We start from the raw sequence: 15587 nt of genomic DNA, 5'->3' as shown, positions 1-15587 counted from the left end.
AAACACTTCTGAATTATGTACGTTCATTGCAGAAATGGCTGTTAAGAAGTGGTTGAAACCAAGAGGTTCAGCAAATAAAGGAAATTCCAGAGCTCTCAAAGTACCTTTTACTGTGATATATTATGACTGCACATCCCCTTTCCTCAAACCATGCCTTTTAGTGCAAAGCTCACATCTGCTCTGCTGATAACATGATGAAAAGTATCTGGAGTCATGTTGCCAGGGCATCATCATCAGTTAGATTGTCCCCTGCCTGATTATTCAACTTCTCTTCTGCTCATGCAGATGTTGCCCCCACATCAGCCTTTCCACAGTGGTAACACTGATTGCAAATGCTCTTCATATAAATATTTATGTTGGAAAAACAGGGAGTACAAATGACTTCACATTTTTGAAAAAGGTGATGTCATGTAGACCGCTGTGCTAGGATGGGGCAAGACGGAGTTAGTCAGGAGATTGCCTCAAGTCTGATGCTCCTCTAAAGCTTCCTAGAAAATGAGCTCTGATTTTCAGTCTTTCACTTTAGGCAGAGACCTGGTGGAAAAGACGATATTTCTGAGGGGTTAGTAATGTCTGTCCTGGTTTCGGCAGGGATAGAGTTAATTTCCTTCTTAGTAGCCGGTACAGTGCTGTGTTTTGGATTTAGGACAAGAACAATGTTGATAACACACCGATGTTTTAGTTGTTGCTAAGCAGTGCTTACACTAGTCAAGGACTTTTCAGCTTCCCACGCTCTACCGACTGAGAAGGCTGGAGGTGCACAAGAAGCTGGGAGGGGGCACAGCCAGGACAGCTGACCCAAACTGGCCAAAGGGACATTCCATACCATGGGACGTCATGCCCAGTACATAAACTGGGGAAAGCTGGCCGGGGGGGCCGCTGCTCGGGGACTGGCTGGGCATCGGTCGGCGGGTGGTGAGCGATTGCATCGTGCATCACTTGCTTTGTGTATTCTTTTTTAATTATTATTATTACTACATTATTATTGTTGTTATTATTATTTTATTTCAATTATTAAACTGTTTTTATCTCAACCCACGAGTTTTCTCACTTCTACTCTTCCAATTCTCTCCCCCATCCCACCGGTGGGCGGGGCGGGGGGGTGAGCGAGTGGCTGTGTGGTACTCAGTTGCCAACTGAGGTTAAACCATGACAATGTCAATACCCAACAGTCATATTTCCCTACAGCAATGCCTCTACCCATGCCCAAATCCCCTGGGCTGCTGCTGATGTTGAAATGAAATGCTCCTTCTCTCCCAGGGTGTAACTGTCACTCCTGCTGTGGATATTCACTTTTTTGGGGGTCTGTTTCCAGGACAAGGCTCTGTTTTTTCAGTGTGCTCCAGCAGTTCTCAAATACTGACAGCCTCCTTGGCAAAGAGGGGCACTTTCAGACCCCAATGCCAACCTCTCCTGCTTCAGCAAATACATCTGTTAAGAAAAGAAATGCTATCAGCAGGGCAACAGGTGGCATATTGCAGCCAATCATGAAAGGTTATAATAAGACAGAGGGAGTGTGTGCGAGAGAGAGAGGAGAAAAAATGAAAAAGAGGGGGACTAAGCTGAAGAAAAATCCAGTGGCAAGCATTTTTTCCACTACCGCACTTACACGGTGCTGAAATAAAGGCCTGGTGACTTTGCAGCGCTGGGGTACGGTACTGCCCTGGAAAGGGATTTGCCCATTGTACTCCTCTCTGTTTGCTTAGAAGGAATTCAGAAGGGATTTGCTTTCTCTTGTTTCACGAGCCCCACACTTTCACACTGACCGAAGTGGATACGCACCAGCTGGCCATGTCCATCACTGCCATCGGGTGGGAGAATTCCTGATTATACTTAGATCCCGCAGACCCTGCTCCGTCATTAGCGGAGAAGCTCTGCTCGCACACCACTATCCAAAATGCAGCCGGCTGGGAGCTCCGCACATCTCGCCTGAAGGAGCCGGATGCCTTCTGGATCAAACATGAATGACCTGCTGAAGGTGCCCCTGGTGCACATCCTCACCCTGGCAGCCCTCAGCTTGGCCGAGACGTTCCCGAAAGGTTTGCTTGGAGGGGCATTTGCCCTGCTCTTCTTCTTCCACTTGCTGAGGGAGGTTTTGCAAAGGGGAAGGCATCTCTGGTAATAGTGGGGTGGGTGGAGCGACAGCGTTCCTGAAAAGGACAAAAATGTGCTGCTTTTGGTGGTCACTTCACTGCTTTTAGAAGGATAGCAGTGAAAATAATCTCATATTTGTGTCTGGGATTGAAGGTTCTTTGTCTAGGAAGAGCATGTAGTCCCATTGTAATGGACAGGGGAGACCTTTGGGTTCAGCCTGGGTGGGATGGACATTTCTCATGTCAAAGGAAGCTTAGAGGTTTTAATGGCTGGTAGCACCCGTTGCTGCAGAGCCCAAGATTTGTGATGTTCTGCATGCCTGTGTATGCTTATAAATATATAAAGCTCAAAGAAGAAGTAAATAGCTATAATGCCTTTACACAGTGTATGTATATAAATACAAATATGCATGGTTTGTATTGCATATAACATAAAAGTTAATATACCTTCTCCCTTTCTTGTGTGCACACATGCACATGGACACACGCACACATACTTTTAGCCAACAGAAGAACTGAAAAAAATCTGATTTAGAAAAGTCTTCGAGGTACACAGTGCAACAGTGGTCTTCTGGACGTACTGTCTAGTAACCCTGTGGACAAAAGGTTTTGCTGCACAGTGATTGTCAGGAGCCATTCAAAGCATACCAGAAACTTTGCAGCTTCAGAAAAACAAAAAAAAACTCAAGGAGGATGCCAGCATTCACCTGTTAGGCCAACATCACTGCTCTTGCACGACTGTGCTCTTACAATTATTAGTCAGGTTGGTCTCAAAATGGAAAAAAAAATGGTCTCTTCATCATAAAAAACCTTTTGAAATAAAAATGTTAATTTTTTCCTAAAACACTAAAGTAAATTGGTGAACCCCGGTCTTTTTGAAAGCTGTGGTAAGACGGGATTGGAGAGACAAGAAAAACAAAGAGGAAGGGGGTTGATTTTTTCTGGTGGCACAGTGCAATGAAGAGATACACATCCTTTCCTAAAACACCACAGGTGTCTGAATTGCCCTGTTCCCTGAGAGAGGCTGAAATGCGGCTACAGCCCAGTGGTGCCCTATAGTTGTGTTGCTGGAAACACAACTGAGCAGTTTTTGACCAGAGGAACTGCAGTATCTCCAGGCATCTGCAATATTGCAGGGGAGACTGGCTCTGTTTTCCACTGTGTTTTGTTTGCCTGGCTTGTTTTGTTTTGAAAGTGTGAATCCAAAACCAAAGCCAAGCAATTTGGGAGCTTCTGTGGGCTGGGGATAGAAAAGGATTTGGCTTTCTCATGGGCCCCGTGACTGGCCTTGGGTCATTTTGCTATCTCGGGAAACTACAGCTGACATCCAGAAAAATGGCACCTGTGTGGCTTTACAGATATATAAGTTAATTGTTTTTCAATGTTATTTAAAGCCACAGGGCTACCTAAAAAATGTCAGACAGCCCCAGTGGATGCACACGGAAAGGTCTGGGACCATTTCTATATGCTGATAGGCATGTCCTCATGTTGCTTGGATTTTATTTTCTCATGTTGAAATCTGGTAATGAAGGCATCATAAGTTTTGATTGCTTTCCTGAGAAAACACGGACTGACACCAACACCTGAGCTTTTTGGACGGCTTTTAGAAGCAGGCACCATCTCAGCCATTTTGGGGCTCTCTCGCTGCCTCGTGACAAAATGGCGGCGTGCTCCACGGCTCGCTGCCCCCTGCAGACACACCGCATGTCCTCTGGCCTCATGCCCTCTGCCCCCTCACCCCGGCTACAGGAGCACTGCCTTCACCTCCTTGCTGGCCCAGCACTCGGTTTTAATATCGGAAAGGTAAAAAAGAGCGTATAAGACAATGACACATTGCTGTTGTTGTCATGGTTGCTCTTCAAGTATGTAGAATTTGGGGAGGCAGCTGTAAAATAAAAGTTCCCTTTCTGCTTTTACCATAGGTAAAGTGCTGTCAGTTTGGACAGTATTTTCTATGAGTATGGGGCTTGATTCTGCCCTAAAGCTGTGTGCTGGCTTTCAGGAGATGCCACATCAGGCCTCATGTAGGCAATATTGCTAAGGATAATTCTGTCATATGTTGAATTAAAGAGATACCATGAAACTACTTAACTGTTGCTAGTGAATTTATTTAATACATAAAACTGACAGCCCTTATTTGCCCAGAGAATAAAATACTGTCGTTATGCCCACTGGTTCTTGGTACAAATCTAACTTTATTCTTCGTGAGAATGGCCATGCTTATCGTGACAACACAGTTATAAAACTTGTTGCTTGAATTTTGGTTACTGTAAAAATTTACATTTCTCAGGGTTAAAAAAGCATCCTTCCAGAGATCAAGGCATGCGGACAACAGCAATAAAAACATACTATATAAAATCAGATTGTAAAGCTCCATTTCAGCCAGGCTTAATGCCATTAAAACCCAATAAAGTCTGTCACGAAATAGCAACATCCCCTTGAAGTAGACAGGATAGCCATTATTGGAGATTATTCTCCTAAGACAATCTTCAGTAGCAGGGAAATTTAGGCTTTATGAAAATCTTCCATTTGGTTTCACTGGTGTGGGATTCATCTGGGGTGCAATACGGATGATTACTTCTATCTGATGTGACCCAAAATGACCCAATAAATTGAAGCCTGATACAATTTGAAGCAGTGATCTTAAACAATGAATCTGACACAGACATGTTTTAACTAATGTTTAATTACTATATTCTTTAGTGCTACCTTAGCTGTAGTTTTAAGATTTTTTTATATAAGTATAGTCATTACCAATTATGCAATCTGAAGTCATATAATCTAGAAATATTATTGAGACAGATTCGTTCTAATAACATTTCAAAAGTATTAGGACTTTTACATTAACCTGGTAGTGGAAGCTGTCCCTTTCTTCCTCTAGCTTCATTCCAGTTGAACTCCAAAGACATTCTAATTTTTACTCCCATGTAAATTGAAAAAGCATTAAGGTAAAGGCTTTCTATTATTCTCAGTCACTTAAATTGGAGTGCCTTGTATTCTGCCTTTTTTTTGTTAGGGAGGGGTAAAATTGATGTAGTTTATTTTTTGCCTGAATTTAAATCTTATTGTACTGAGGAAGGCCAGCAGATACAGTGTAGGCAGGATTGTCCTGTGAAAAGACACACAGTGAGCCAGATACTGCTACAGTCAGCAAGGAACAGGAAGATTCCTGCATCCACTGTACATTTTCAAGGTGGTGTTTCAGGAACATGGTATGAAACTAGTTCACCTCAGCACAGCTGTCAATGAAATCCAGTCCAACAAATATTGGATATATGTCCCTCGCAGCCATAGATTAAAAGTCATTCAAGCATCTTTGGAGGCAATGGCTACAATGCATACCATGCGCAGGGAAAGTGATTCGCTAGACATATCCTTTGATCCCTTCCAGCCATGCTTCAAGTCTTTTACCAGGGCAACAGAAAATGTTTCTGAAGATACATTCAAATAATGTACAATGACAAGTGTGTGATAATAAGCATCAGACACAGCTATTAGACTTCTAACCCTGGTGCTACTTGGTTAGAAAAGTTGAGAAAAAGAGAATGTGTGCTAGTCATGCCACAAATCTGGAAGACCTGAAGGGCCTTTACGAGCCTGGCTTTGAAAAATATAGTGCTATATAACAGTTTTTTTTTTAAAAAAGAAAAATAGGTGAGTGGAACAAATCCCGTATTAATGACAAAGAAGCCTAAATCTCATGCATTATGCGTTAATAAGGAGGCACTGTGCCCACTCCAGGGGCAGGTCAGCTTGGCGTCAATTTGTGTGCTGTTTCTTGCACTTCCAGCCCATGCAATGCCACCCCCGTAGCAGGGGGACAGCCTCACCTGTGTCCTCACAGTATGCCACCCAGTGCCATGCACCTTGGGGGAGAGGAGGGTTAGAAACAAGGGACACACTGGGCTTGTTGGAGCTGCACTACACTTGGGTTGCTCTGTTTTTGCACCCTATAGAAAGAACACAAGGGAAAATGCAAAACCTGCAGCAAACAACAGAAGGCTGCAGCTACAAATGCGGAGAGACCTGTGTTACAGCAAATACATAGAGGGTGTGCAAAGCACCTTGGCGCTGGGGAAAAAGCCATGGAGTGACCCTGCAGGGACACCCCTGCCTCTGCCAAAGGGGTCTGTCAGGCTTTGTGCCTCTCTCTGGGAGGCACCAGGAGGTTTTCTCATTTTCTCTTCCTTTGCTCAGCTCCCTTGATCAGCACTCCTCTGGAAACTGTGGATGCGCTGGTAGAGGACATCGCCAAGTTTGTCTGTGTAGTGGAGTCATACCCTGAGCCGGAGATTACGTGGACGCGCAACAGCATTCCCATCAGGTAGGGAGCAGCCCCAGCCCTCTCCAGCATCTCCTGCCAAAACTGTCAATGCTTTCCCTCATGATAAAGGAGATATCTGGAAACATCAAAATGGGTTTGTGGAAGGGAAGAGGGTGAGTGGCTGTAATTATACAGGGATCTGTGTTCTTTAGGGAGTGATAGGAGCGCCTGGGGGTGCTCTTGCAGATTCACACACTTGAGCTTGCAGACAGACAGTTTCTGCTGCAAGCAATGCAAGGAGTTTGCTCTCCAGCCTCAGACAATGCAATCTGCTCTGTTCCTCAGTTTATGCATTTACAAAGGAGGAGGATGTTGTATAATATTTAAAAGGAGCGTTGCCAGACTTGTTGCCCAAGTGTCTGCAACGTGCTTGGAAAATTTGCATGCAAGGGGTCGTATCATGCCAGTCTTGTTTGTTTCTAGTTCTGGATCTGACCATAGGAAACTGGCTTCCCATTGTCATGCACTGTCAGACATTAACCACCAAGTATCAAGGTGCCGCCAAAGAAGGCAGCCTTGGAAACGTGTTATGGAAGTTGTTACCATTGCTTTAGCTCTGTTGCTGTAGACAAGTTCTTGCAGAGTAAACTGTACCTGATATTCCAACTCTGAAATCACATCACGGCTGCCACATGGCTTCACATCAGTTTCTCATTCTGGATCACTGTTAGTGACTCCCTCTGTAAGGGAAAATTACAGAACAATCTCTGTGTATCACAGTTAAGGCCCGTTCTCCACAAGAGTTGTCCATGTTAGGCAGATGGTCACCTGAAGCACGGTTCCTGCTGTTGGGGTCAAGCATCAAAAGAGCCCTTGAACCATTGCCTTGGGAGACTCCAAATAAGTCAGCAGCAGAAGGAGGTCTTACTGCTAGGAAGACCATTTCAGAATAGGAGAAAAGGAGAACTCTACACATATGCATTCTGGCCTTCCGAAATCTTTTTTTCATTGCCTGCAGCAGAACCTCAGCAAAACCCCAGTCCTAACCTTCTGACCCCAGCCTAGTTGCAGGATGGGGATCTGAATTTCCATGGATGTTATTTCTAAATCAGGTCACCTTTCTCTTAATTCCTTCCCCATCGGTGACACCATGTCTGAAAATCAAAGCTGGGAGAGAAAGCCATTCATGCAGGACCATGGAGATTACATGCCTTTCTCTCCCCACGGTCTTTAAAATTTCACTCTCTCTATGTTCTAAGGTCATATGAAACCCAGATCTTTTCTTACCCCAGTCCTCACTTCCAGAAGCCAAACACATCTTTCTAAAAGCCATCCCACTCTCTCTGAGACACAGTGCCTTTTCCACAACATTGACCAAAAAGGAAAATACTGATCAAAAAAGCTCTGCTGGTGAGGCCAGAGAGCTCAGGTGCTTCATTCCTTTACTGGGGCTTCTGGAGCAATGTTAATAGCAGCAACTATTGCACTTTCCCAAAGCTGTGTTGGCATTAATAGTCAGTGCTGCTGGATACAAAAGCTCAGACTACAGACAAGGAAATAGATAAACTGAAAATATTTTTGTTACTTTCCAAGAACATGGATGAAAGTATTTGCATAATGGAAAAGGATCAGATCAGTGGACTTTTTTTTAGAAAAAAACTTATAAATATATTTATTTGCCTCTGTGTGTGTGTATGTCTCAAACTTCAAAGGGGTTAGTTATTGCAAGCAGTAAACATCAATTATTTTATCTACAAAATTTTCTTCTTTTGCCAAGGTCCTAGCACCCTGAACAGACATCTAACCTAACCTTCAAAACAAAACAGTGTGTAAACATTCAGCTTCAATGAGAATAGTGCCAGGGCAGAGGCTTTTGTCAGCACTAGTCTTCTGGAAGTGCCTTTCCTTTTGGCGTCAACTTGTGCAAGTAGACTGGCAGGTGCCCTGTGATGAGTGAAATGGTTACCTGCCCCATGTCCCGGGGCATGGGGTGAGCCTTCCTCAGAGAAAGAAGGGAATGGAGCCTACATGTCTTTTACAAGACAGATGAGTTCATTGTACTCTTTCTTCCCAGGGTAAAAAAGAGGAGGGAGATACAAGACTGAAAGGCGAAAGGCTGTTGAAAGGAAATATGTGCCTGTAACATCATAAATGGCACATTCAGATTACTTGGTGACTGCTGTACAATTTTTAACAGTAAAAGAAAAAACAGGACATACTTAGTCGTCAGGTATTTGTGATGGCTTGGGAGGCAATCCTCAGGTCAGATCCCTTTTGTTACCGTTGGTCAGAATCAAAGGTCAATTGCATGAAAGTGCTTCCAAAAAGCAAGAAGGTGTGAAAATCAAACATGGAGGAATTTATGAATCATAGAATAGTTTGGGTTGGAAGGGACCTCTAAAGGTCATCTAGTCCAACCCCCCTGCCATGGGCAGGGACATCTTCAACTAGATCAGGTTGCTCAGAGCCCCCTCCAACCTGACCTGGAATGTTTCCAGGGATGGGGCATCCACCACCTCTCTGGGCAAACTGTGCCAGTGTTTCACCACCCTCACTGTAAAAAATTTCTTCCTTATATCTAGTCTAAGTCTACCCCCCTTCAGTTTAAAGCCATTCCCCCTTGTCCTGTCGCAACAGGCCCTGCTAAAGAGTTTGCCGCCATCTTTTTGATAAGCCCCCTTTAAGTACTGATAGGCTGCAAGAAGGTCTCCCCGAAGCCTTCTCTTCTCTAGGCTGGACAACCCCAGCTCTCTCAGCCTTTCTTCATAGGAGAGATGTTCCATCCCCCTGATCATTTTCATGGCCCTCCTCTGGACCCACTCCAACAGGTCCGTGTCTTTCTTATGCTGAGGTCTCCAGAGCTGGACGCAGTACTCCAGGTGGGGTCTCACCAGAGTAGAGTAGAGGGGCAGAATCACCTCCCTCGACCTGCTGGCCATGCTGCTTTTGATGCAGCCCAGGATACGATTGGCCTTCTGGGCTGCGAGCGCACATTGCTGGCTCATGTCCAGCTTTTCATCCACCAGTACCCCCAAGTCCTTCTTGGCAGGGCTGCTCTCAATCCCTTCATCCTCCAGCCTGTGTAGATACCGGGGGTTGCCCCGACCCAGGGGCAGGACCTTGCACTTGGCCTTGTTAAACCTCATGAGGTTCACACAGGCCCACTTCTCGAGCTTGTCAAGGTCCCTCTGGATGGCATCCCGTCCCTCTGGCGTGTCGACCACACCCCTCAGCTTGGTGTCATCTGCAAACTTGCTGAGGGTGCGCTCCATCCCACTATGTCATTGATGAAGATATTAAACAGTACCGGTCCCAATACGGACCCCTGTGGGATGCCACTCATCACCAGTCTCCATCTGGACATTGAGCCGTTGACCACTACCCTCTGGATGTGACTATCTAACGAATTCCTCACCCACCGGAGAGTCCACCCATCAAATCCATACCTCTCCAGTTTAGAGAGAAGGCTGTTGTGGGGGACCGTGTCAAAGGCCTTACAGAGGTTCAGATAGATGACATCTGTAGCCCTTCCCATGTCCACTGATGTAGTCACTCCATCATAGAAGGGCACTAGGTTGGTCAGGCAGGACTTGCCCTTGGTGAAGCCATGCTGGCTGTCTCGAATCACCTCCCTGTCCTCCATGTGCCTTAGCAGAGCTTCCAGGAGGATCAATGTTATGCAAATCTTGTTCCACTGAAGTTTTACTATGCTTTTCCAGTTTTCCAATGAAAATTGGAGATCAGCCCTCCGCTTTCTCACCACCTTTCTTTTTGTCTCTCCCTTGCTTTTGCACATGTGTACACACGCACCCACCCACACCCACACACACCCCATGCTCACATATAGAATTGGTCTTTTCTCTGCAGACTTTATTACAATATCCCGTACCTTTGTTGCTCCAACTTCAGGGCTTTTCTTGACTTCTCTGAAGTCTCCAGGTTAAAGCCTGCTGTCATTAAACTATAGTTTTACTTGCATCCTCTAATCTTTAGATGGCTTCTTTTCTTCAGCAAATTTGTTTGCTTGTTTTCTGGTTTGTGTTTTTTTCCAAAAAATAGACAAAACCACTCCCGGATGCAGACATAAAAAATACTTAGTTTTTGGTTTGTGTCTTCTTTTCAGAACAGTAAAAAACTTTCCATAACATTATCTGTTCAGTGAAAAAAAATTTTTTTTTTTTTAAAATCTGAAGAAGATTTCTCTAAAAAAATTCAGCCAGTTCCAGTTCTTATATAGGCAGTCCTTCCTTTGCACTGAGTGATTATACCTAAAACAGGACCCAGCTGGATAAGATTACTTGTGTTCATGCCTGTCCTTGGCCAGACAGAAACCCAACCATGATACCTACTTACTTTACCGATACCTGACTGGAGGAAGAATTGCCACCATGCTGGTGGCAGTCAGGAACTGCACAGTCTAGTGAGGACCAAACAGAATCTTAAGGCCAAACTCAGCATTTTCAGTGCCTTCCCTTCTCTTTGCAGGTTGAAAATAAAAAGTAAAACATATTGCCATTTTTAGTGCCACCAGCGGTCTGCAGATACAAATGCAATCCCCCCTCTCTGTCCCTGCTGTCCCCCCACCTCTGACAATCTGTGCTCTGCCCTGCAGGCTGTTTGACACCCGGTACAGCATACAGAGGAACGGGCAGCTCCTGACCATTTTGAGCGTGGAGGACAGTGATGATGGGGTGTACTGCTGCACAGCGGATAACGGGGTTGGAGCGGCCGCGCAGAGCTGTGGGGCTCTCCAAGTGAAAATGCGTAAGTGGGAATGTGACACCATGTGAGCATGTAATTGAGAGCCTGAGCAGACCCCCAGGTATGGCCCCCGGGGGTCCGTGTTCAGGGCAGACCCATGTTCCTGTGGGGCTGGGTGCAATCCCTTGAGGCAGAGACATGGCATATTGGATCATATCTTAACTAAAAGCAGTTGTGATTATTCACTTTGAATAACACACACTTGTGCTAGGATCAGAGGAACTGTTTGCATAGCAGAGGATAAAAACCGATGCTTCGAAGAATGCCCTTTGTACAAACCTTCGTAAAAGCAGCACAATTTGATAGATTAGACCTCTGTAGCAATACTGCATAAATCCCTTGTGAATTTTAAACATGAGATTTCACTAATCAGATTTATGCCTGAGGATGGCAAAAGCAAATAAATGCTGTTCGGATGTTATTAGCAACCTTGAAATGTCTGGAGCACCACGGTGTAAATCTCATCATCCCACGTGGAAGGCAGAGGACTGGTTCTTGCAAAGGGCTATATACATGCTGAGCTCGGTGAAGCCGAACTCACATGGCTGCAGTTATTTACACAAACACTTAAAAGGGCAGCTGAGATATATCCTGGCTAAAGCATCTGTTTGTAGGAAAGGATTTGTTTGTGCTAATAAGCATGACCCTCTAGGTCTGGTAATTCTGGGGCTCTCCAGCACCCCAGTCGCCTGCAGGTGGGGGCCAGGAGGTGATGCTCTCTGAAGGTCATTTTTCTGCTGGTTCGGTATCGTGCAAGGGAGACAAAACTTCAGATCTCCCAAAACACTGAGATGAAGATATTTTTTACTCCCAGCTCAGAGTAAGTTAAGCCATGTTTTTCTTTGGGTAAAATGAATTTAAATTTGTCCCATATTAACTTTAAGGGAGTTTGATTGTTTTTTTCTTGAAGGATCCTTTCTCCTTTTTACTAACATAGTTATAAATCCTTCAATTAGGGACATTAATTGAGTTTACATGCCCTTCTTGTTGAGCTAGAGACAAGCCTGGGTTAAAACTATTTTAAAACTGATTCACTCCCAATCTGAACTTTCACACAAGACACTGTTTATGCAGTGAAGAATGTCAAAACCTGGAATGCAAACCTTCTTCAATATTGGAAATATTCTTATCTGGATTTGGATTTTAGCCCAGGCCCTAATTCAAATGGCTGTCAAACTCCACTCCTGAAAACAACCCATGCAAGTTAGCCTCTTTTGCAGCCATACACTGAAACTCTGAATGCTGTGCTTAATAAAGTTTTTTCTTTCCAAGGCAGCTCATGACCTACTAAGACTGCTCTATCTTTCAGCAATGTACAGAAAAAGCAGCAGAGATTTTGTTGTCATTTCTGAACTTGTCCTGTTCTAGTATCTCTTAGCTGCTGTTCAACTTTAATTTTTGACTTTTAAAATTTTAGGACCCAAAATAACCCGACCGCCTATAAATGTGGAAATAATAGAAGGGTTAAAGGCTGTTCTTCCATGCACTACAATGGGGAATCCAAAACCTTCTGTTTCATGGATCAAAGGAGAAACAGTTGTAAAGGTGAGTAGAGAATGAAATTCAAGTAATGCTAACTATTCGCTAAAGTTACTGTGTTAAAATATTAGCATCAGTTACATAATTTGTAAATTCTAGTTGCTAGGAAGCAAGCATTTGGAAAATCCAGGGCTCATCTCATAAATATCAGCATCTGCAATACTTCTGCCTATAAACCAAACATTCTCTGTGTATTTATGTTTTATATTATATATATTTATTACTACTAAGCGTAGCCAAATGCTTCTGAATGCAGTGACTGAGCCACTTAGCTAAGATTCAGGGCTCTTTTGAAGCTATAATTCACTGATCTGCAAAAAGAGGGATGGGTGAGTGTGTTCTGACAATACTGAGCAGGAAGAGCTGGCCCCAAATCCTTCAGTTGTAGGACAACACAAATAATTTTCATGCATGTAAGCCCAATCTTTGGAAGCGGATATTTGGTGCTGCTTGCGTGCAGCCTGCATGTAGAGCCCTCACCTTGATTCCTCCTTCCTCTGGCAGGAGAACGCTCGCATTGCTGTCCTTGATTCGGGGAATTTAAGGATCCACAATGTTCAGAGAGAAGATGCAGGACAATATCGATGTGTAGCCAAGAACAGCCTGGGCACAGCCTATTCGAAACCTGCAATGGTGGTAGTGGAAGGTGAGTAATCCTCGCAGTGGGCTCCAGGTCCACATGCCAGCTCCTCGTGCATACCTGCTTAACTTGAATTAACCTGAAGTGTCACATTGATGGCAACAAAAACATCCTAGGGTGTGACCCAAAAGGCAGAAGAAGGGAAAGGAAAGGAAAGCAGAGTGAGAAACAGAGAAAATTTGTCCATAACTGCTCCCATTGCTGGCTGATGGTGAAAGGGACAATCTGTGGAAGGTCCTTGTCCATGGCTGCTGTGGCTCTGGTGGGATATTTGTCGGAGTAAGGACTCCCAAATATGTTTTTCCTTCTGAGTGATGGTTTCCAGCTTGTTTCTTGTTTGAAAAGTCCCACCAGACCCATGGGTTATATGCTATGGCTTGTGGAGGTGGACAAGTTGAAAGCTGATGGCCCTGGAAACTCACTGCAAAGAGCCTGATCAGAGAGAGCTGCAGCTGCGAACAGTGAAGCATTTTGCAGCATTATGTGTATGTCCCTCTCCCTTTCCTCTGATTTGCCATCTGAATTGGTTGATTCTTCAGGTAAAGAGAGCTTTTCTCTTTGAGAACTTGAACATTTTCTGTCCACTAAACCAAACACCGGATTGATTTTTCAGTTTCTGGTCTTTATGTGCTCAGTGTCCGTCTCTTATTTACAGAAGGTGTTTGCTTTGTGGTATAAATCATCACCAGTTTCAGAGTGCTGAGACCAGTGGGCTGCAGGGGAACTCAAATGTAGGCAATGAAGCATTCAATGTTCTGGAACCCTATAAGAGAAGTTGGGTTAAACAAAATTTTGCAGAGTGGGAGGAGGGATGACTGACTCAGTAGATAAAATAATGTTTATTTCTTATTCAGAATGACTGTACTGTAGAAAGTGGAGAAGGGTGTCCATTTGCCTGGTAAGCTTCAAAAGACTGTTGTAGGTTACATTTGGCCTGGGACTATCAGAGGTTACTTAGGACGCAATCCCATTTCTAAGATGACCATTGACTTTCTTCTGGGAGCAGCATCAGGTGTATTAGATCCAACTACAAATTACTGTAGGTCTGCTGTTTCCCTAAAAAATGCATTCATTTTTCAGTTGTTTTTTTTTTTTTTTAATATTTACACATATGGACTTCAAGTATGTTAGAAATTCCTTAAATAGCTTTAAAAAAGGAAGGCAGCTATTCCTAATCTAGATTCAGAGTTGTACTTCTCCTGAGCTAAAAGCAATGGGGCAAACTGAAGACACTTGGATCTGGCTGTGAACAGCTTGGGTCCTGGATTTTCGTTTGGCCCCATCATTGAGACAGTGGCCAAAGGCTTGTCAAGAATTAACTGTGAATGGCAAATATTCGATGCCTGCATACAATTGCCCCCTCCATGCTGAAGGGCCTCAGGCTCTGGGATTTTGTTGCTCTGGATCTACCAGAGCCAGTTAGGGAGTCTAAAAGCGGGCTGGAACAGCACCAAAATCCAGGCTGCTAAGGTTGATATCTTGTTTTGTCCTTGTCTCTGGAATTATGCAGTCACCTGTTAATTCAAGGAATGGCAAAATAATCCACAAATATCCTACTTGCAAAGGAGAGCCTGTGTGTGCTCTTTTTAAAATGAGGAAGATTAGTTCTTAATTAATCAATGTGAGCTCAGTGCTCCCACACAAACTATCCCCTCATGTTCCATTCATGTGTTGGGTGAACAAAGCAATGCTGTTCTCCAGGCTCGCCTTGGTTTCTCTGGTAGGGCACCCATATAATATACCTTGCTTCAGGCTGCCACCCAAACTGGACTGATGCATGTTTGTTTTGGCTTCCAAAATCCAAAGGTAATAATCCTGACTGCAGCTTGCTGTGTATACAGATCCCTTCCCCTCCCAGTATTTTAGATTAATTCTTATGGATATTTAGCATATATAGATATATGCACATACCTGTGTATGCATGCAGGTATGAGCACACAAGTGCGCCCCCCTCATACACCTCTTTTATCATTATTTTTAGTGTCCCTCCCCTCCTACCTCTCCTACCCCCCCTACCCCCATAGTATCAGCATTTTAAAATAACTCCAAGTAAATAATAATCTAAAATTACTCGATGCAGGAAAATCACACTTCAGTCAGTCTTCTTCGAGCATTTACTATGTTCAGAAAACTTATGAAAATATGCTGTTTGTTGCTTCTCTGTAATAACATTACAATATTTTTTCTTAAATCTTGGTGCTACATTCACTGGAGTTACCACCCTGCATAGTGTGGCTTAATATTAAAATAAAATGACTAAGCATGGCTGGTTAACTATGAATATCTAATC

The 15587-nt window shown here is 44.0% G+C and overlaps 1 protein-coding gene across 3 annotated transcripts in view; it reads left to right on the top strand.

Annotated features, from left to right (window-relative positions):
• Positions 1-1942: 1942 nt before the first annotated feature.
• Positions 1943-15587, top strand: part of MUSK (muscle associated receptor tyrosine kinase) — a 55447-nt gene continuing 41802 nt past the window's right edge. For all 3 annotated transcript variants that reach the window (XM_076362218.1, XM_076362217.1, XM_076362216.1), the window contains exons 1-5: positions 1943-2039; positions 6291-6417; positions 10970-11121; positions 12536-12663; positions 13162-13303. In XM_076362218.1, coding sequence (XP_076218333.1) covers positions 1943-2039; positions 6291-6417; positions 10970-11121; positions 12536-12663; positions 13162-13303 — 646 coding nt within the window. The remainder of the gene's footprint in view (positions 2040-6290; positions 6418-10969; positions 11122-12535; positions 12664-13161; positions 13304-15587) is intronic.

The sequence above is a fragment of the Aptenodytes patagonicus genome, chromosome Z (genome assembly GCF_965638725.1).
Source record: "Aptenodytes patagonicus chromosome Z, bAptPat1.pri.cur, whole genome shotgun sequence".
NCBI classification, from domain to species: Eukaryota; Metazoa; Chordata; class Aves; order Sphenisciformes; family Spheniscidae; genus Aptenodytes; species Aptenodytes patagonicus.
The sequence above is the reverse complement of the archived record's forward strand: the minus strand, read 5'-3'. Positions and strand labels throughout refer to the sequence as shown.